The 22,575-nt window shown below is 36.9% G+C and overlaps 1 protein-coding gene across 1 annotated transcript in view; it reads left to right on the forward strand.

Annotated features, from left to right (window-relative positions):
- Window positions 1-22,575, forward strand: part of TACR3 (tachykinin receptor 3) — a 35,129-nt gene that overhangs the window by 7,219 nt on the left and 5,335 nt on the right. The window contains exons 2-3 of the mRNA XM_027677174.1: window positions 5,274-5,462; window positions 7,195-7,345. Of these exons, the coding sequence (XP_027532975.1) occupies window positions 5,274-5,462; window positions 7,195-7,345 (340 nt within the window). The remainder of the gene's footprint in view (window positions 1-5,273; window positions 5,463-7,194; window positions 7,346-22,575) is intronic.

Consider the following 22,575-nt stretch of genomic DNA (forward strand, 5'->3'; position numbering starts at 1 on the left):
TCCACAGCCACTCGTCCTGCATAGAAAGCCAGTTTAAGTGAATGAATACAAACCACTCATACAAGAAAAGGAGCCTTGCACTAGAAGATACCAGATAGAGAGAAAAGAATATAAAAGTTCGAGATTTGGGTTATATTATACAAAAAAATGCCACTAAAATCTCACAGTTCATTCCATCCTTTTTTGACTACTATGTCTACCTTCCCAAGATCTTCCATAGGATTTTCCACAGCAATGTTTTAAATAAGGATAGGGAATCATAGCAATTTCCCTACCTAAGTTTCTTAATTACCAGTTGATTCTAAATATAAAGTCTCAAAATCAGCTTCTGTCTGGAGGAAATAACAGCATCTATGCATTCACAAAGGAAGCGTACTCTGCTGTCTGCTGTTGACAAGCCACTTACATGCAAGCATTGTGATTTTTCTCTGTCTCTTCCTTCGTCAAGTCCCAATTGCCTGTAACAATCTGGGACTGAATTGATTACATTTTTCCCCATTTGAGTTTATAAACATGCAGTAAACAGGTGAAACAAATCACTTAGGATGATTAAAGGCTTCCAACTCTATCTCCAAATGGGCATTTGTAGGATCCAATTTTGAACATCATTTTGTTCTAATAACATCTTGTGTATTTTTGCCACAATTTTCTAAATTATGTGTTAAAGAAGAAAGATTTTTCTAACTGTATTAGTCAGTGTCTGCTGTTCTACAAAAAGATAAATTAGGGGGATTTTTTAATCTTTTCTACTGTTAGGACCATAATTCACAAACTTCAGAAACTTTTATAGTATGTACCAGCTATTTGTCTCTTGTTACTTGCAAACTGCAACAGAGCTACATGATTATGCTGTCATTATAACCACTGGCTTAAAGACTTTATCAATGTTATTCCAAAGTCTCTATTATCGTCTTAGAGAAAACAGATTTTCTTGATTTGATGAACCCAAGAAACAACTACCAAACAGTAAATTGTAGACTCTAAAGAAACAGAGCAGTTCAGAAGGGAACTAGATCTGTTCTCACCCCAGCAGATAAGAAGAGCGGTGCAGCAAACACACCATGATGCACCAGTCATTTTATCATGCAGCCTGACTCATTTCTCATTAAGTTCAGTGGAAAGACTCTTGCTGACTTCAGTAGTAATTTGTTAGGGACAAAGACTAACACAAGCCAAAGCTGGAAGAAAAGTAATGACAGTGGGATATTTTATGGTCACAACAAACAAAATCACATGCTAAAAATTCTAATGACGAAACTAAAGTGCTACCTAAAAATGTTTTAGAGTCATACAAAGAAGAATATGATATTGAACAACCCCCATTCTTCAAAGTGTTGGCTTGTCTCTACCTGCACATATTCCCATCCCTACATTTCTAAATGTGCATATTGCATCTTATAATTACCTTCCAAGTATGAATGTTTATGTTGGGTAGGGTAATAATGATTTCTGCTTGTGATAAATTAGCATAATGAGTTAATTCCTTTCAGCAATGTGTATTTTACATTCAGTATCCCTGCTTTATGGAGTGGAACAAGCTATCTATGTCATTACCAGCAGCTCCCACTGGAGTAAGAAAGCATTAGAAGTCTGATCTTTAAATCAAGTGCAAGTTCAGAGCCCTTTATTCAGCAGGGTTTCCCACTGCTCCAGCCTGGTGGAGGGCTGAACAGTAGATGTCCAAAGGCTGCAAAGCAAATTGGCACAGCACCCCACTGAAAAAATGTTTGTGCGGCTACAACCATTTTTCAGTGGTATAACAACCCTTCAGTTGCTTTTAGCCACTAGAAATCATTCTTCAGCTCAAATGCCTACCATCTTTTGCTGTCTTTAGAGATGAGGTGTGGAGAGGTCCACATTTGTGTGTATAAATATCACAGAACATGGCAGACCTAGGTGGGTCTCTGCACTTGTCACTGTCTTCAGAAGGACTGCCTAATTTTGGGCACCACAATATAAAAAAGACATCAAACTATTAGAGAGCATCCAAAGGATGGCCACAAGGATGATTAAAGGTCTGGAGGGGAAGCCTTGTGAGGGGCAGCTGTAGTCACTTGGTCTGTTCAGCCTGGACAAGAGGAGACTGAGGGGAGACCTCATCACCGTCTTCCACATCCTCACAAGGGGAAGCAGAGGGGTAGGCACTTTTCTCTCTCACTACCAGTGACAGGACTCAAGGAAATGGCACGAAGTGGAGTCAGGGAAGGTTTAGTTTGGATATCAGGAAAAGATTTTTCACTCAGAGGGCAGTTGGGCACTGGAACAGGCTTCCCAGGGAAGTGGTCACAGCACCAAGGTTGGCTGAGTTCAAGAATTATTTGGAGAATGCTCTCAGGTACATGGTGTGACTCTTGGGGATGTCCTGGACAGGGCTAAGAGTTGTACTCGATGACCCTGATTGGTCCCTTCCAGCTTGGGATATTCTATGACTCTATGATGAAGTTCAGATCATTTCAAAGAACAGCGGAGAAGTAGAACAGTCATTAAGACAGATGACATCAGAGCATAGAGAAGTCCTGCTATTCCCCCTACATACAGTTTATGGTTGGCTGATCACAGAGAGAATAACACTTTGGGAGTTCTCTCCCATAAAGCTGCAGAGGCAGAAGGGCTTGCCACCACAGAGCCCCACTGTCATACCGTTTTGTTTTTATACCAGTTCTACCTACCTTGGAATCTCTGGTACACTAGGGCTGATTTTTGCCATAGGTCTTTTGCCATTTCATCACCTCAGTTCCGTTTCTTATTCTCTCCTCTCTCAACATAATTTCTATATGCTATTATTCTACAATTCTCTTTTCTCATTTTTCTCATTTCTTCTATTTTTGCATTTGGCAAACTGTTCCCCAGTCTCAGTTCTTTTGCTTTTGCTCTAGATCCCATATCTCATTGTTCTCCCTTTCATTCCTGGCCTCCTCAGACACTCATCTTTTTTCTACGCCATGTTCAGCACTATTCAGTGCACAATGCAGACAGCACATCTACTCCTTGTAACTGGCACTTTGCCATCCATAATACATGTAAGGATACCAAACAGAGTAAAAAAGTGAGCCCTAATGACAGAGCTACACCATGGGTAATTGTAATACATAAAGGCAATATTCTGCATCATACATATACATTATCTCATACCTAGACTCCTCACCTTATTGATTTTTTGAGCAACACCTAAGAATGGAACCTGTAGCCTGTGTTAGCAGAAACTCTCATTGCTGACAGAAACACTCAAGCTGAATGGACAGAGATCAAAGGCAAGGGTCAACTGAAAAATTACCTACTGCTACTTCAGGTTGAGGTTAAAGAGATAGACAACTTACCACTCTTAGGTACCTATAATGGCAAGATAACATTTCCAGCAAACAAAATTATAGGCAGAAGTAGCTGTGTCTCCTTTCAAATGACAGCTAACAGTGCAGAAAGGACTTAGTTCTTTTTGAGGCTTCTCTTGGCTACAGAAATCTACATCCAGAGTCAGTTCAAGTACAGAGGTGGTTTTTAATCTGCATCTCAGAGTCATTGCACATTTCCTACTACCCTTAGTTGTGGCAATGATGGTTTCTCTAAGAAAATGCTACCAAATTGACATGACAAATCTGAGTGAGTGTAACAATTGCAGTGATAAAGCAATATCTCACTATGTTAATTAAGCAATTTTGCTTCTAAGAAAAGCCACTTAGAGAATAAGTTAGGTACTTCATTGTAATTGCTACTGTACTGGCAAGGTAGAATAACTTAGATTTGTTATCAAAGGCTCTATAATAGAGGGCTGTCAATATTCTCTTCAGCTAAACCTAGCCTGCACAAAGGCATTATTGAGGGAATGGTCAAGGTTCCTCCACTTCCTTCCCATCTGGTTTGTTAGAATGACTATCTACTACATTTTTGTAATCAATCTTGTGCAAAAGATAGGCTGTTGGCTTATCACTCAAATTCGAACTAGAAAGATAAATAGCCTGCTTTTCATCTGATCCTTGTCCTTTGACTTACGCTACTCAGCCAATTGTTAAAATTTCCATCACTACAGAGGTATGAGTCATTTCACACAAACAATCCATGTCTTTAAAGGGCAGACAGCAGACAGGGAGATAAAAAACCTGAATTTTATCTTAGGCAACACAAATTACTGCTGGTATCTATTGGGATTAAGATTAATAATAAGAATAATGTGAATGTAATAGAAATCTGACAATAGCACATGACATAATGGCAATGTACCATCTGAAGAAAACTAGTAATTGAAGGAATAATTCCAAGCTAGAAGGAGATGCCTCAAGAGTCCCACAGGCATGTGAAAATGATGATTTGTTTATGTTTATTACCTACTACAGGTAAAGATCATCAAGCATTTGGACAGTACCTGGCAGTCCACACAAAAGCCAGCTCAGTTTCAAAGACAGGGCTCATGACTACAAACTTCAGTTCATTACCACATTGTATTTACTCTTTGGAGGGGTAGAGAGCTAGGTGGTAGAGGGCTACAATCCAATTGATGTATATTTTCATGAGAACTGCTAGTCTGTCAGGACAAGATACCCAGCACTCAAATAAAACTATTTAATAACTAGTATGTAATACCAAAAGCACCAGTTTAGATGGAAAAAAAAAAGAAGGCATGTAAAGGAGAGGGTAACTAATTACTCTGTGGGGAAAAATATCTAAGTGCAGTAAAAAACATAAGAAATATATAAGCTTGAAATTCTAGGTATGGATGCTGGATTTATCACATATTTTATAGTTAACTATAAACAGTTACCTTCATTAAAACAAACATCTGTTCCATAATTACCCATCTCTCAAGTATAAAATTTCCAAAAAGTAGAAATATCTTGAATGAAATCTGTGTGCCATAGGAGGTAAACATGGATGCAGAAGATTCTTGCACCAATTCTTATCAGGATCATTATCCTATGAATATTATTGCTATTGTCTTGTGGCTAATGTCTGTACCTAAAAATCTTGGGCAAGTGTGCCAAGAACCTACGCGTGTACTGTAACAATTAGGATATGTGTCTTTGCAAAACAGTTGCTCTACTGATATACATATGATTAAAAGGGTGTCCCATGGCTGCAAAATAATATTCAATGAACCTTCTTCTCCTTCCAGCACTGCCTTCACTGGATCTGAACCACCCAAAGACCACAGTGCAATCAGAACTCCAAGAAGACAAATATCTCTGCTTTTATCCTTCACTTTAATCCTAAGCTTTGGCTCGTTCTAGATACATATGAATCTCTGAAGATTTCTTACACAGAGGTTTTTGCTTTTTTTACAGATACATGGCCATTATTGATCCCTTGAAACCTAGGCTCTCTGCAACAGCTACCAAGGTGGTCATTGGGAGCATATGGATTTTGGCTTTCCTGTTGGCCTTTCCCCAGTGCCTATACTCCATAACCAAGGTGATGCCTGGGAGAACTCTTTGCTATGTAGCATGGCCAGGTGGTCCAAAACAGCATTTTACGTAAGCTTTTGTTCTTTTAAACTTGTGCATGGTGGTGTCTAGACTTGCAATTGGCTTGACATAATCTGTATAGTATCATTCAGACACTCTACATGCAGAATAACTAACAGTGTTGGTCACTGAGAAGTGTAAAGCCAGTTTTCTAAGCAAGGAAAATAGAGCATTATAAGTGATAAGTGGAACACATTTTTTCTCATTCACTTTTATGAGTGCACTCTACCTCCTGCTGCATATTTAGCATCACTGTTGCACTTAAGATGGCTACTTCTATACAGATAGAGATGGTCAGAAATGGGAACATAATTCCAAGCAAGCTTCCTTTTTATCCTAACTGCAAAAAAAAAAATTTCTATTATCTCCTTAGAATCATTTAGGTTGAAAAAAACCTCTAAGATCATCAAGTCCAACCATTAACCTTAGACTACCAAGTCTACCACTAGACCATGTCCTTAAGTGCCACATCTACACATTTTTTAAATACATCCAAGGATAGTGAATCAATCGCTCCTCTAGGCAGCCCATTCTAATGCTTGACAACCCTTTCCATGAAGAAATTTTTCCTAATATCCAATCTAAACCTCCCCTGCCACAACTTGAGGCCATTTCCTCTCTTGTTACTAGGGAGAAGAGACCAACACCCATCTCACTACAATCACCTTTCAGGTAATAGTAGAGAATGAGAGGTCCCCAATCAGGTTTTTTTTCTAGATCTCTCCATGAGAGGGCTGGATTTTCCCACTTCCTTCTGTTACACTATTATTTATGTCAGATATCAGTCCAAAAGAGAAAACTGGATAACTTATAATTGGCTCCATCTTCTGAAAGTGAGAATACCAGTCAATTAAATTCAAAATATCCTGTTTGTCCCTCTGGCAGAATTAGGAATAAGTGGCTACCTAGCTATCTGTCCTTTAATATCTTCATTGACATTTAAGACGAACACTGTGTTCAAGGCTGAAAGCCTGTGTAACTATCTAGAATCAAATTTGACCTTTTGCTCTCTTTGAGGCAGGTGAAAGAGGCCCTGGTCATATGTAATTTCTATCACTTTAGGAGCCATACACAGACATTTCTCTTCAGGGCAGTAAGGTCACTCTTGGTGGCAGCTGGGGATTCTTCTCTGATCATTCACTGGGATTTTATCTGAAGTTGGCATTTAACCAGGAACTAACAGGAGGCAAAAGAAATTATGTTTGTTTTCCCAGTGCTTACATCAGCAGTAATGATTATAGTGCATATAGGGTACAGACCTGCACTGCCTATGAGCAACAGACGTGCTATATGAAGAATGGCAGGTAACAGGACACATATCAGGGCCTTTGTATCAATATATCATTAAAATCCTTATTTTCCTCTTTCATTTATGGTCCAGACTAGAGCTCCAAGTGCCCAGCTTGCTCTCATGATGCTTGGCTGTGCAGCAATTAAATCAACTCAGCTAGTTATGGACAACTATACCTTACTCAGCAGTCACTAGTTGTGATAGAGTCATTCTTAATATATGCTACTGCAGGTTCAGCATTAGACACCCCATAAAGCACTTGCATTAAAATGTAAATAAATTTGCAGTGCAGTTCAAGACTTACAAAAATGACAGTGAAAACACCAAGGACTAGCCAGTCAATATAAAAGATGCTTTGTGCTAAAAGTAGTGCTCTTGACTTCTAGCAGCCCATTCCATTGGTATAGCTCCTTCGAAAGCACTTATCACCTTAATACTTTTTCATTGCAGGTATCATATCATTGTGATTGTGCTGGTCTACTGCTTTCCACTGCTTGTCATGGGCATCACTTATTCCATGGTGGGAATTACCCTCTGGGGAGGAGAAATACCAGGTGACACATCCAACAAATATCATGAGCAGCTCAAAGCTAAGAGAAAGGTACTGTTCTGATAAATCCCACTAAGTGAATCCTGATAAAATTACCTGCAATTGTGTTGCTAAGAATCACAGTATATTCCTTCAGAAATACCAAATACTTGAAACAGCAGTAATGAGGGATCTGCTTCAATACAAAATCTGATTAAATTTGACAAGTTGTCTTCTATCTTCACTAGCTGTTGTTTTTGTAACTTTGCTGTTTGTCACTAAATAAAGGTAGCATTTGGGTTTTAACTTCTTAATCTCCATGTAGCAGGATATACTGTGTCTGCTATGTGGAAACTAGGACAAAATGTTTAGCCTTTCACAGAGTTAAAATACTGAGTTTTGAACAATGGGCTAGCAAACCATTAGCTCCTCTTAGGTCAGATTCTTATCCTGCTGAAACAAAAGTGAATCTTGATGTTAATCAATAGATAAAGGCCCATGCATATTTGAGACAAGCACTGATCAGACTGTTTATAATGAATAATTTAAATTTTTAATCAGTAACTTTTTGCAAGAAATACAAGTTAATTTTCCCAGTTATTTTCTTTAACCTAAGTATTGCCTAATCTAACTAGACTGTGGATTGCTTATGAACTGAGTATTTGACTATCTGCAGCTTTCATCACGTTGCAGTACCATTAAGGTTTCTTTCTTATAATATTCTTTTTCTCAACCTAACTTTTCTTATTTAATAAGGCAGCCTTCTGCTTTTTATTTGTGACTTTTTTTTAATACTAAAGTGTATTTAACCTTTTGGATTTGAAAAAAAGGATACCCAAACATGGGCTTCTACTCACAATGATAAGCACATTTTCAGTTGCTCGGTTGTTTCAGTTTGCTTCCTGATGCTGAGGGTATGTCTGAACTGTGATATATGCTCCTGTGCTGTAGCAATAGCAGAGTGGGGCATACTGAGTCCTGAGACAATAGGAGATCTTCTGCAAATTGTGGAGAACACTGATGTTTCCATTTCTTTCAGGACACTGCCAGGAACATGAAAGTGGTTTTTTTCCCCCACCATACTACACAGTAAAAGTTGTTATGGCAGACAATATATGAAAAGAAAGGTTAGGATAATTTTATGGCATGACGTACAATGCCTCCTGTGGAACCAAAAGGGTTATTTATTTTTGTTTTAACATAGCTTTTTTAAGAGGGAAAAATGCTAACCTCTCTTGAGGAACCAGAATGCAGCTTGACCAGTATTATCACTACTATTGACTTGTAACAGCTCAAAGGTTATTGGAATGCAAACAGAAAGAAAGTCATGAAAAATAATAATGGAAAACTAAGCAGTATGCTTTGCATATTTGGCCCAAGGCAAAATTATTGGACTCATTTCCACAAATGCTGAAAGAATTTCAAAATATCAGCATTTCACTTTTTGACATTACCCAAAAAGTTCAATACTATCATTACAATCTTTGCCATGCATGTTGTCACTTACCCAAAAGTGTATTTTCAAAGTTATGAAATTACCTTCACAACAGAACATAAGCAGAAAAATATTTCACTGGTCAATTAACTGTGCTATCACCAATGTTGCCCTTTCAGACATTGAAAAAAAAAAGGAAGCAAATACTCAGTGGGTAGTGACCAGGTTCTGATTGTAAAGACAAACCAAGGAATCACTTTCTCTAAAAAGACACAATTTTCAAAAGCAAGTGTGAAAAGAAAATTATTTAAAGCTAACTAGGACATCTCAGAATTCAGCACCTGTTACCATAATGATGAAGTAAAATAATTATGACATAAAAACTAGAGGTCCCTGAAGGGAAATCTATCACTCACTATATGATATAAAGGGCCCAACTGAATCCCTGGAATACTTTAAAAACAGCACCTCTTTAGAATTCTAAATATATGCAAGAGACAAGGTGTAGCATCCTTATTTAAAGGATTTTAAATGTGAGAGTACAGGAATGCATACCTTCAACACATGCAGCAAGGGATTTAAAATATGTGCAGGTATATAATAACTGCATCAGTGACTTTATCAGTACAGCTCCATGATGGCACTTTAGCTACACTGCTGTGCTCTCCAGCAGGATTTATGAAGTAACTGGTATTTGGAAAAATGAATCATAATTGGTCATTCATGGAGAGGAACTAACAGACTGGAATCCAAATAAAGACATAACTTATTCTCCGACAACAGAACTAGTGTTTTGCCTTTTTCAGAAATCATCTGTTTTTCCTGCTGTTTCCTTTTTTATTTTTTTACCACATATGAATAAATGACATGAAAACATATTAATATGTATTTTTATACTACATTGTACCAACTAAGAAAAGCACTTGTTAGAAATAATGATACTTTTGCTGGCACTAAAAGTTAGCTGACAAGGTCAGGATGAAAAAAAGAAAAAGAAAAGATAAAGAAAAAAAGGAAAAAATAAAATTAAAAAAGGGAAAAGAAAAAAAAATGAAGAGAGACAAAGCCCAAAACATTACAGTGCAACATCAAAACTCTTGGGATACTGAATTATTTGTGGGCTGACACTGATTTGGAAAAACAAGACAATACACAAAATATAAAGCTTACTCATCATAAGTAGGTGATTAGAATAATACACTATGAACTCACATCACATGATAAGCAATAAGTACTTCTGAAATCAAATATCCTTACTGTTAAAAAGCAACCACTAAGTCTAGACAAACAGGCTACTTTATTGCCCCATTCATAAAACCTTATGTGAAAGTTTGCATCCAGCCTTATGAAACAAAATGTTTTGACATTCTGGGTTCAAGTGTTTGTCTTGCATGTGACTTCCCACACCTCTTGAAACTGCAATTTTATCCTAGACATTTGTTCAGACTCTTCAAGGTTGGAAAAAAATTGCTACTTCAGGGGACTGCATAAAGACATGGAAAGTTTAATATCCTTCTGGTTATTTAAGCAATCCATCTTATCCTAGCTTTTCCCAGCATGAGGACCAGCATTCCAATCTCCCCTACCTGATATGTTATATTCCATTTTCAAAATGGCATAAGGGAGTCAAAGTTTAGTATAGCAGAAAGTCAATACAATTTCATTATCCTCAATTCCATTAAAAACACCAGCTGCAATCAACTACTCTACACAGATTTCTACTACAGACTTCAAGGGATAGCCAAATCTTCACAGCTCATGCCCTCATCTATACTGAATCATCACCTGTGAATGGTTTTTAAAAGTCAGACAGTAACAAACAGAAATTTTTGGCCTTTATTCAGGTAATGATCTACCAAGCCTGCCCATATGTCAAAAAATTCACTTCTCCATGTTAGGTATGCAAAGAGAACCAAATCCTGGAACACACTGTATGCAAGGGGAAGGCATCTGGATTACATCTCATCCAAACTGGCCATGCAACAGCAGATAGTGGAAGAGAATTATATTGCCATTGTGCCTTTCCATTTATTTACTCACTGGCCATGAGTGTTTCCACCTTGTAGATTCGTTTGTGCTCATGCATTATGGACAGAAAGGACTGCCATGGTGGTATAGAAGCACTTTGCTTACCTACTGAGAAGGTGCCCACTCCAGAGCAGTGCAAACATACACAAAGAGGCACCTGCACTTCCCCAGGGAAGGTACCTCTTCCCTTTGGCTGATTTTACATTTCTGAGAGTGATAAGTAACACAACCTACTCATTCTATCATGGGGTAATGAGGGGAAGAAACTCAATTTGCTATGAATATTATAAACTCCTGCCAAAAATAGATGCCTGTATAATTTTTTGGTCCATCAGTAATCATCACCTGTAAATGGGTCTACTCTTTGGCTTTGCAGTGATTGACAATGAAAATAACATGCAGAATAGAATACATAAATACTAGAAGAGAAACAACAGAGAAGATTAGGCTAGAGATTTAAAAACACTCTGTTAAGAACAAGTGGTGTCCTAACAGACATAGCCCTATTGCTTATATTGTTTGTGTGGGCGGCTATATTGCTTGACTATCTGAAATTTCACACAGATACAGTTTAATTATCATTTATACAAAATGATGATGGATTGTGAACACCTTGTAGGCTAAAGCTTTATTGTGATTGAAAACCACAGGTGTACTTCAGTACAGCCACTCATAAATGTAGCAAGCATTGTTCAGCACATTCAAAAAGTGAAAAGTCTAAGCAATATCAGATTGGAGGACAGCTTACCTCAGCTAGCACCAGTTCTGTACACTCCACTGCTTTGTTGTAAATCAACAACCAAAAGAAACAGAGACACTTTTTAATGATTCCAGTCTTTACATGGAAATGTCCATTGATAATTCCTCAGGCAGCTGAAGGTGTGACAAAAATACCATGTGAAGTGGCAGCTTTTTATGCTCATACAATGTCTTTCCTCTACATGAAGTACAAAGAATTGAACTAAACGTTTCTGAAGTGATTAGTCTGACTTTATGATTTTATACTTATTAATCAGTCTCCTCTGAGGTTATACTTGCATAGTATCTTAGACTTTGGGAAACTATTCTAGAAACTGAATCCTTCTGAAGATTTTCATATCAATGAGACATGGCAAGTTTTAAAGATCAGTTTTATCTGTGCTTTTGTCACATATCTTGCTTAAAGTAAATTAAAAACAACCCAGGAAGAAAGAATTCTCAGATGCTTTTAAAGGCTCTTCTGAAAGCAAACTCATCCCTTGTTTGCCAGATGCCGTAAGATGTTGAACTGTGTCCAGTACTTTCTCTGCTTAGTCCTTGAGTGTCAGTTTATCTCTTTCGATATTAAAATGTTAAATGAAAACAGGACAGGATCCAGCCTCGGGTTCTGTCACTACAGGCAGCCCTAGCAGAATTCCTCTGATATAATCTTAAACCTCCATATTTAAACCATTTTGCCTTCTGGATTGCTCTATCTAATGAAAAGTGTTCTAAAAAATCTCACCAATCCTAGAGTTCCAGCTTCCAGGCTAAATTTCTTTACAGATAGCTCTATTTATGCCATTATTTTCAGTCAGCCTAATAATAATGGCCAGTCTTCGCGAACGAAGATTTTGGGAAAGGTCTTTTACCTTTCCAGCCTGCGCAATGGATTTTTTAGGTGAGACACAGCCTGCGCTGAACTGAGCCCACCCTTTAATCCTAAGGTTCATCTGCCGGGGCCAAGCAAGCTTGGACAATGGCAGTGAGGTCCTCAGGACGTAGGTTTGTTTAGAGTGACCTTCTCATAGATGGATGGCCTCACAGGGCTGACGAGCTCCATCTGCCCAGGGGACTGGGAATTGAACCTGGGTTGCAGCGGTGAGAGTCCCGCATGCTAACCACTAGGCCACCAGGGGTCCCGAGTCAGCCTAATTAATTACTAATTATTAACCTCAATGGTGCCACCTCTACAGATGTTATTATATCTATTTCCTCTCTCAGCCTTTATTCACATTCATTACATAAATGAAACAAGTGTCTGTGGTCTTCTTTTATATACCAACATCTGTATTCAACAAGTGACCAAAACCAGACAAGGAATGCCAGCAATGTACTGCCACTATTGTCCCGGACAGGGGTAATAACACTTTTCTGTTCTCCACGGAGAATGTGTCATCTGGAACATCCTAAAAATCTCATTTTTTGTTTCATAAACTGATGACATGGTTGTGCTATAATGAATCAATAACATATATCTCCCCCTCATTTGCTCACAACAGTTCATTCCACTACTCACAGTAGAAAATTTTATTAGTTCTAATTCAGCAAATCTCAGAAATTTTCCAAGTACGATCCTACCTATGGAAGAACAGTGTAAAATGATCCTTAAAACTAGCACTGTACCAATCTAGCAGTTTCTATCTGCTCTGTGATATCTGTCAGTGCCACGACTCCCTTAGAGACATAATCACTACTGGTACCATATGAAGTATATGACTAGCACTGTGAAGTGACATTTCTGCTTCTGCAGTTCGTCAACATCCAAGTTCTTCCTCTGACTCACTTCTGTAGCAGCAAAGCTGCTCAGAAGTGTCTCTTCACCAAACTTATTTGGCATGCTCTTATTTTGCTGTACTAAACTCCTCAGTAAACACATTAATTGAGGCTGATCTCAAGGCTGACATTTAGAGAATATATCCTGGTTTGGAGGGATTTAATATTTATATTATTAGTATGCTAATAATATACTAATTAAATATTAATATTATTAGTATTGAATACTTTCTAACAAAAAAAATTTTTCTCTCCACTATCTTTCCGGTGCAAAGCGGTTCCCAAATCATGCTCAGCAGTGAAATGCAACAGGTAAAATTACTTACAAAAATAAATAACTAAAGATAGGTTTCCTCTTATTCTGCTTCAGGGCACATCTCACTATGATATCCTTAACTCTAACAATTTATGGGATGTATGAAATAGCTTTGCTAATATGGCAAATGCAAACCAACCCTAGTAAAGCTAGAGCCTGACTTCACAAACTGTTACACAAGCCTAAAGCTGGTTTTGTAACACTGTAGATGCAGTTACACAAGGGGACGTGGCATACTTTTTAGCATGCTTTCTACAAGGTGGTTATCCTGTCTGCTGTTCTTCTCTGTGGCTCTGCGTGCGTGAGCACTGGTCATGAAAGAGGTTATTGGACCAGACTGCAAATGTAAGTGTTCCACTAACATTTTGAGCAGTTGTCCCGTACCCTGCCAGACTCACCAGATTGGTATTAACACAACAGTCAAAGTCACTGCTTGCGAGTAATTGCTATTACAGCTAATAGTTTGCAGAATAGGTTGGGGGTTTTTTACCTATTTTCTCATAAGCTTAACTAAAGCTTCAAAAGGGTAATGAGGGTCAGAATATCATATGAATATCTGTCTGCTGAAAATACTAGCAGAAGAAGGTATCTTTTCCATTTTGATCAGTAATACATTCCCATAGTTATTAAAAATCTCAGCAAGAATATAAAGTATTGACAGGAAAGCCTGATTTGGATATTTTTATTTACCAATAATTAAATTCTTGCACAAACAACACATTAATTACAATGTATGACCCCCTCCCTAAATACATACACACAGAGAGGCTTTTTTCCAGATGGACAAGGAAGCATAACAAAAAAACTGAGAAAAGTTTGGTTTAAGTTTTAAAAAGTTCTGTTAAACCCTTTCCATTCCCGAGTATATGTACCAAAAACCTACTGAAAAGGTAGAGAATAATCAAAGTAATTTTTAATGTTGTGTATCATAATTTTCATTTCATAGTCTTATTTTTCCCATGCATAGAAGTTGCCTCAGAAGTCTGGGACATGAGATACTGGGGGATTCTTATCATTGCGTGTTAAATCCAAAATATTTTTTAAAGATCTATTTTGTCGGCTTAGAATTTCAGGGGAAAAAAAACCACAAAACCCGGGCTTCATCTGTTCTCCTCTTTAGGATTTCTTCCCCCATGAATTTGTTCTCTTTATAATAATTTCCCACATTTTGAACAAGTTGCCCTACTGAAGTAAAAATAAAGTCAGACCTCCTGATCATTTTTGAGCAGGATTAACACAGTGAAATCTAACAAAATTACTGGAAGCTGCCCTGCTCTGTCTCTATCTACCGAATAGCTACAGCATTCTCAGCAACAATGGTGTCTTCCATTCACTGTCCCAAATTTTCCTAAACCTCAGCTATGAACTGTGAACACATCACTCCACATTTATCATCCATGCTTCAAGCAGCAACCACAGGGGAGTAAAACACAGTAAATTCTAAACAGGGCTTTATACTGTGCATAAACCTTGGCAGTTTAAGTATTTACTGACAGACTGATGCAAGTTTTCCGGTTAAAATTTTTTTATTGAACAGCTGGCAGCAACTCCAGGTCAGGGGCAGATTTAAGAAATTGGTTCTGCATGGTCAATGATTAGGCTCAGAATTGTGCACTTAGAATTTCTGTGATGTTTCTCCTTGGTATTTCTATATTTCTGACCACTTGCAGCAGAAAATTGATGTGAAATATTAAGTCTAGGCACAGTCATAGGGCAAAAATTTCTGTTTAGTAATGCCTCATATTTTTAAGAATGGAATTAACAATGTTTCACTCCAATATTAGTGAACTTAATGTGTTTTCAAATGCATTGCTGAATTGAACTATACATGTTAAAATAATAAAACCAAGATACCTACCAGAAAGACAAATGAAAACCAAATGTTTCTTTTTCAAAATTTACATGTTCAGCATGGAGATTATGATCTCCATGTTTAAAACTATGGAGTTGGGGTTTTTTAAGACAGACTTCACTTTCTCTGTGTAGAACAAGTTTGGGACCTGATCCTCCATGCAGACAACCTTAAAATCCCACATTCAGGAGAAAGTGTGTTCTTTAAGTTGCATGCATATTTTTTCACCAGCATACAAATAAACTTTGGAAACTTCAAAAGGTCTTTTGTTATCTCATCCATCTGTTGGCAAAGTTATCCCATTATGTATCCTAAATTATGACCAAATTAATAGTCCTGTGTGTGTATGGGTCCATAAATAAATAAATAAATAAATATGCACACATACACAGATAAGAGAGAGCACATAAGAAGCCCCTTCCTCATTGAGTCCCTGTAGGGAAGTCAAGAAAAAATTAATTTCAGCATGAGTTTTGAGTCTGTTGAGCTTTCTGGAATAGTGTCCAGTATCTGTGTGGTGAAAACCCCAGGAAAGCTGATGCAGATCTGTCATTTTGGAGGACTGCAGAGCCAAGACCTATATATTCAGCAGAACAGAACTGCAGTTCCAGTATTGCACTTACAGATTTTTACATTCATTACAGGTAAAAGCAAAACATAACTTCAGTGCAGTTTTTTTTCCTGAGTTAAACCAGAAGTCCGTGTGACTACTGCCTTAAGATGTAGTGTGAGAGACCACATTTACCTCCTGCTACGGCATAAACTTACAAAGAGGAAACCAGGGGAAACAACCCAGAGACATCACAAATGGTGACAGGAGCTGAACCACAGAGAACCTGCAATATTCCAAATGTGCTTTTCTCAGAAGCAGATGAAAATTACCACCAACACACAGAGGATTGTCTGTATTATGTCTATTAATACCCTCACCTAACAAATTCATTCCTTTAACTCAAGTGCTTAATACTTTAGAAGTTTCTGTACTGCAACACTGTAAATAACCTATTCAAAGCACCTTTATTTCATTACTCATTTTCTGGGATGAATAGAATAGTTCCTGATTTCTCCAGGTTTTAGAGCAGGTTTGCTAGGAAACAGTTTCAGCCACCCTGGCATGGGGCAGCTTCTATCTTATTCCACAGGAGTATCAAACCACTGCAGTAACAACCAGTGTGTTGATTATTATGGCCAAGTCATGTGGATACTTTAATACTTGAAGCAATGGTAAAGTGTCTGCACAAAAGCAGAAATAGCAGATGCTGCCAGGACAATGACACTCCTGATACTTTTTAGCTAAAATTGACTAGCGCATATACCTTTTATTGACTAAATATTTCCAAAATGTTCTGTGAGTTACAAGTCTACTTCTCCTAATAAATTCATAACCTTTTACAGTCAGTTGTGGAATAACAAAAGTAAACTAGGCATATCAAATGCAAAATATAAACCTCAACATCACTGACGTCAACAGTTTTCTTTGAACTCAATTTAAATGAAAATAGATTGGGTGACAATATTAATTTTTTTTAACTTTTTTTTTCTTAGGTGGTAAAAAAAACTTTTTATTCAACCTTTAAAAAGGAAGATGCTACTTCCACTGCAAATGCATAATTACAAAGACAATAAAAAATAGCTTAACTGTGCTTTTTTCAACAGAATTTTGCCATGCATTTTAAACAAGTACATTCTAGGAATAATTAATAGTTTTATTCCTATCAACAGAAAAGAGAAGAAAGAGGTTTTTCAATCAATGTATTAAATAATCTTCATTCCTTCCCATGATGTCCTTGTGCCAAAATTATAGAGAGATATAGTAAACATTCAAATGGTTTCTAATTATATAAATCCTTGATTTAATTCCCCTAGGTGAATAAGTTGAAAATAAAACAATCCAAAAATACTGTAGTCTTTCCATATAGATTATATAGAAATAAGAGCCTGTGATCCTATTTGGAAGATAACCAAAGGTAGTCATCTCATTTAAGGTTCAGGAGGACAGTTCCCATTATTAGGAGCCCATATAAAGTAAAGCACGTGTAGGATGGTATGGAACTTTTGCATAATTCACTGGCATAATTCATCATAGCCTTAATTGTTTATTGCACTGTCAAACACATAAGATCTGGTTTCCGAAAGAAAGCATTCACTAGTGCCATTCCCTCAGATGGAGTCTTAAAACACTGGCCAGACTCTAGGAGAGCCTTCAATGAGGATTAAAGGTCCCACAGCATTTTCAGAACTGTGTCAGAAAGTGGACTTCAGAATTAACTATACCTATTGGTAAACAAAAGAAGGTATGATTGTTTTGTTTCCTCCACACCAAATCTCATATTTGGTTGGAGCATGGAAGTGAAGTGTGCTCCATCACTCATTCCAGGTCAGGAAGCAAAGTACTGTGAAATAAGTGATGGTGTGAATTCTAAATATAAAAGCACTAGATCGGCTTTTTCATTTTTTTTTCAGAACTAGATCTCAGGTGGAAAACCATGTCCACTAATGCCAATCCCACAACAGCCACTCAGAGTCGCTTTCTAAAGAACATTAGAAGTTTATGCAACTTAATTCTGAAGACCAAGCCAATGATACAAGGCCATCTACCTTTACTTGTTCTCTGACTTACAGAAAAAAGCTCTTAGTCTGAGCAGCAGACATCAACATATTGCCTAATATCCAACAATCTCTCATGAGGAATTGAGACATCTCTTTTCAGATAAAGTAACATAAGACTTGTTGAAAGTTTTCCTCCTCATCCCCTATCAAATGCTTGTAAAAATCATGTATTCTCAACGAAAATAAAACTCTGAGAAAAAAATTACCCATTTTCTGCAATGGGACAGATATTTCTTGACATGTTGAGAGAATCTCAAAGTCACTGCCAAACCTGTGTTCTATGCAACTTTGGGAAAACATAATTTAAAAACTGTAGTGGTTAAGGTTATTCATAAAAAATGTCAGAATTGCTTTGATTTGGGGGGGACCCCACATTTTAGCATTTGTAAGACAGTAATCTGATTCAAAGCTACTTCATACTAGAACATAGCATCTTTTTTGAACTTTACAGTTGAAATAACAAGTGATTGTGAATTCTGTCTGCAATAGGGGATTATGTAAACTGAAATGAAAAGTAGTTTCTTTATTTCAACAACTGAGAAAAACAGATGGAAAGCATAAGTCAGAAGAATAAAACTATTTTGAGAATTTGAATTGACAAGGAACTTACCTGACTGAAAGACTTTCAAGTTCTCCCATTCTTTCTCCTCCCTAATGTGCATCTCCTTCAGCTACTAAGAATATGTCTTTTCTATGGGCTAAGAGAGAACAGAAAATCCCTGAGCTTGTCAAAGTATCTCAGAAATCAGTCCTATCTCTGTAAAAATGCCAGCAGAGTCATATTTGCATCCCAATCTGCTTGCAAAAGATAGAAAATTTACTCCAAATAAGCACTGTGGAGAAGCAAAGGCATATTGGTGTTCCCTTCTCTCTGGTGCTTAGTGCACAAGTGCCATGTATGTCCCCAGGACTGGGAAGTGAATTTACACGTCAGGAGAAACACCTTCTGTAATTTTAGTTTGGTATTTTACTTCTCCCAAAAGAGCACAGAGCAGAAAGAGGAACATGTTATGAGTCCCAGAGTATATCTGTGAACTGTGTTTAAGTCGTATTCATGAACAAATAATATTCATGAGTGGGTTAACAAAGACATTATTACACTGCATGAGTTCTTAAATGATTTAGTTCTCATTTACGTATGCATAACACCTAGGAGTAAAAGTTCTGAAACTAATGAAGTTGTACTGTGTGATATCTGTGCAAGTGAAATCAGAAGATAAATTACTGACCTTGTAGAAGCGGCACTACCAAAGATGACTCAGAAAGGCAATAAGATGCTGCAGAGAAGACTGAAAAGGAAACGATTGTGTAGCCCAAGTCTTAGCTATTGATGATAAATCAGTGCCTTGGAATGTGAATTGCTATGTTACTCAAGAAGCAACTGAGTCTCTCAGAAAAATATATTTTATTCCTGATCTTTCAAGAGCTGCTCTCAATGCTACATCTAAATCAGACTCTTTTTCTAGCTATTCTTCATTCAAAATAAAAACAGGATGGAAAAAAAATGTATTTGTTGCTTTTTCAGAGTGTAGCAGAATCTGTTAGATCCTTTTCACTTCTACTGCTTCTAATTTTTCACAGCAAAAGCAAACCTTCAAACTCCAATTCCAATGTACTTACATCTGTTTTGCTCTTTTAAATTTTTTTTTCATTACATACCATTCATTAATGAAAGAATGCTTCTTTACTTGGACAGGAAAGATTTAAAGGAATGGACAAGACTACAAAGTACATACATTAATGCTTTTTTTCTAGACATAGTTTTTCTTAGACATAGGCAGCAGAACACGTTGATGAAAATCAATATATAAAATAAATACTCTGATTTTCCATCTTATTACAAATATAGCCTCAAGACTTATATAAAGGTTGCACAACTGAGAGACTCAGTACAATTTATTTTAACAGAAGTACTGCCCTCTTTCCTCCAGCTATGCTGCCCACAAAGGGAGATTGAACAGAACACCAGGAGAAAATGGTGCCACTGGGACACAGGTTGATGATTTTCACTGCAATTCATATCTTGGAAAGCTGTGTAGTGAAATGATGGTAGGAACAGCTATACTTGAAGCTAATCAAGTGAATTCAGTAGTTTTCTTCTTTGCTTACTTTACAAATGTTTCTTAATGCACAAGAAGCAATCCCTTATTAACGAATTCTATGGGACACAGAACAGAGGGGAAAGTAATTGAAAAACGGTAATATCTCAAAAAAGTAAGGCAGAACAGGCCTATTAAAAAGGACATTTTTTTTTTCGGAGCCACAGGTTTAAATATTCAAAAAGCAGCCCCAACACTGAAGCTGCCTTTTATACTCTGCAGTCGAACCTGAGAAGTGCCACTGGAGGCTTTTTAGTGAAGCATCACAATATACTGCAAAAAGACAAGCAGGTTTTTGTGGCAAATTCATACTTAGCCTGTTTCACTTCTTTTCCCTATGCCCAAACTGAGTTATTCAGGATTTATACCAAAGAAATTCAAGGTGCCCTGGGTTTATAGACCTTGACATCACTTTCTGTTCATAGTTCCTGATATAATCAAGAAATGAAACAATACTGCAAAGACCAAGGTTACGGACAAGAACTGCAGCCATAAACTGCAAGGTATGGCCTTGAACAGTGTGTGTGCCTGTCTCTGAAAGAGAAAAGGAAATTGGGAATAAACTCCCTCCTTTTCAGCTTCCTCTTATTATTTTTTTCCTTCATTTCTGCCAATACATAGTCATCCTTAGATGAGGAAATGAGAACAGATTGGGGCTTTTTGATTCCTCTCATAACTTGTGCATTTAACTTCAAATTTAACTCTAATCGCCCTGTTTCAAACAATTTTAAGCTACACAGACTTGCAACATCTCGCTTATCTTCTCCTAAGGAAATACGTCAGAGTGCATTGTACTACATGAATATTCAAAAGAATGACAACTTAACTTTGACTTTTTTTAAATGTCCCTTTTTACTGGAAAAATTCACACTTTTTTGTTCCAAGAAAAAGCATTTTACACATTAAACCCCATCTTACATCTCCCCTTAAACATACATTTATCAGTATATTACCATTCACAACAGTGGAATGCAGACTTATACATCCTTACCTGAGAGAAAAATGATACTGTAAATTTTAGATATTTTTGATATTTATGAAAAACAGCTGCAAAGCTGAATGATTAAGAAGTAATGTGCTTCACCATCTGTCATTCAAGCTACTTGTTACTTCAGAAATTAAATCAAACACTAATGGCCATCTGAAGTCATCTTTTGCTTGGAGTCTAGTGTAACTATTTGCTTCAGAAATTTCTGCTTTCAGGATGATGATGACTTAATATTTAATCATGAATTTCCAGACAGAAATAGCAACAAGAAAATCTTACACTAATCTCACTGTTTTTAAAGATTAGTGTTTTGTTTTAAACAAAACAGTAATCTTGCAGGAAAAGATGTAATCTTCTGGGGGTGATTTGGTATTTTGCATTTCAAAACTTAAAAAAAGTTAAAATATTTAAAACTAAAATCAAATTACCTAAAATTGTGACAAAAAAAAATGGATTTCCCCAGTAGTGTAAAAAGTTATTTTGGGATTTCTGGTTCCTTGAAGAAAACCTGAAATACTACATTTAGTAGTAATTTAACACAAAATTTCATTCATTTGGGGTTAATTTTTGCAGCAGTTGAAATCAAAATGCAATTTTTTGTGCAGGTTGTGGAGGTTATTAGCTTTAGGAGAACTTTAAGTTACTCTTGAAGTACTGCTTGCCTTGCCCTTCAATATAACATGGAAAACTAGCCAATAAGAATTTGGATGTTAGAAAAAAGACAACCAACCTTCTTTTGGAAAATGTTGTTAACAAACTGGCAACCTACATGCTTACTGTGATTTCTAACCTCTCTGGGGCATGAGTGACACGGTGTTCAACAGGATTAAGCTACATTATTTGCTGGGAAGCTCTACTGTTTTGGTTCTCAAGCACTGCACAGATGAAATGTTCAGTGTAAATACAGATTTCCCCATCTATACTTTGAAAATTTGGAGACAAAAATCCTTTCATTCAGTACCTATGATATTCCAATTATGAATAATTCTAGGAATAATTTCACATGGACAGCTGGTACTGCCAGATTTGCTAATTAAATAACGAGGTAAGTAAGTAGGCTCTCAAATGTTCTGGAATTACTGAAGTCCTGAACAATGTTGAGGCAATACTTATCATTCCTGGTATATCTGTAAAAACAGCAACAAGCAAAGTGCACCTATAAATCGATGGACACAGAAGTTAAGTATTGTAGTAAAACTATGGAGTTAAGTCTTCTACCTGTAAAATGTGTGCAAGGCACAAGTGTAAATACGCAGCAGAAGAATAGTGGAAGTTATGTCCAAACCAGTGAAAAAGAGATGTCATTTAATGATAGACTGTGATTCGACAACATATTTTTATGGTTTCATTTTAATACATGGTTTCGTCCAGAAATGTCTGTTCATATACAGTCACAACCTCTTCCCCTCACCCCAAAAAATTGCATATACAGTCCCATAAACTTCTATTTATGCCTACAT

The sequence above is a fragment of the Neopelma chrysocephalum genome, unplaced genomic scaffold, assembly GCF_003984885.1.
Source record: "Neopelma chrysocephalum unplaced genomic scaffold, ASM398488v2 Primary Assembly neopelma1_42b, whole genome shotgun sequence".
Classification (NCBI taxonomy): domain Eukaryota; kingdom Metazoa; phylum Chordata; class Aves; order Passeriformes; family Pipridae; genus Neopelma; species Neopelma chrysocephalum.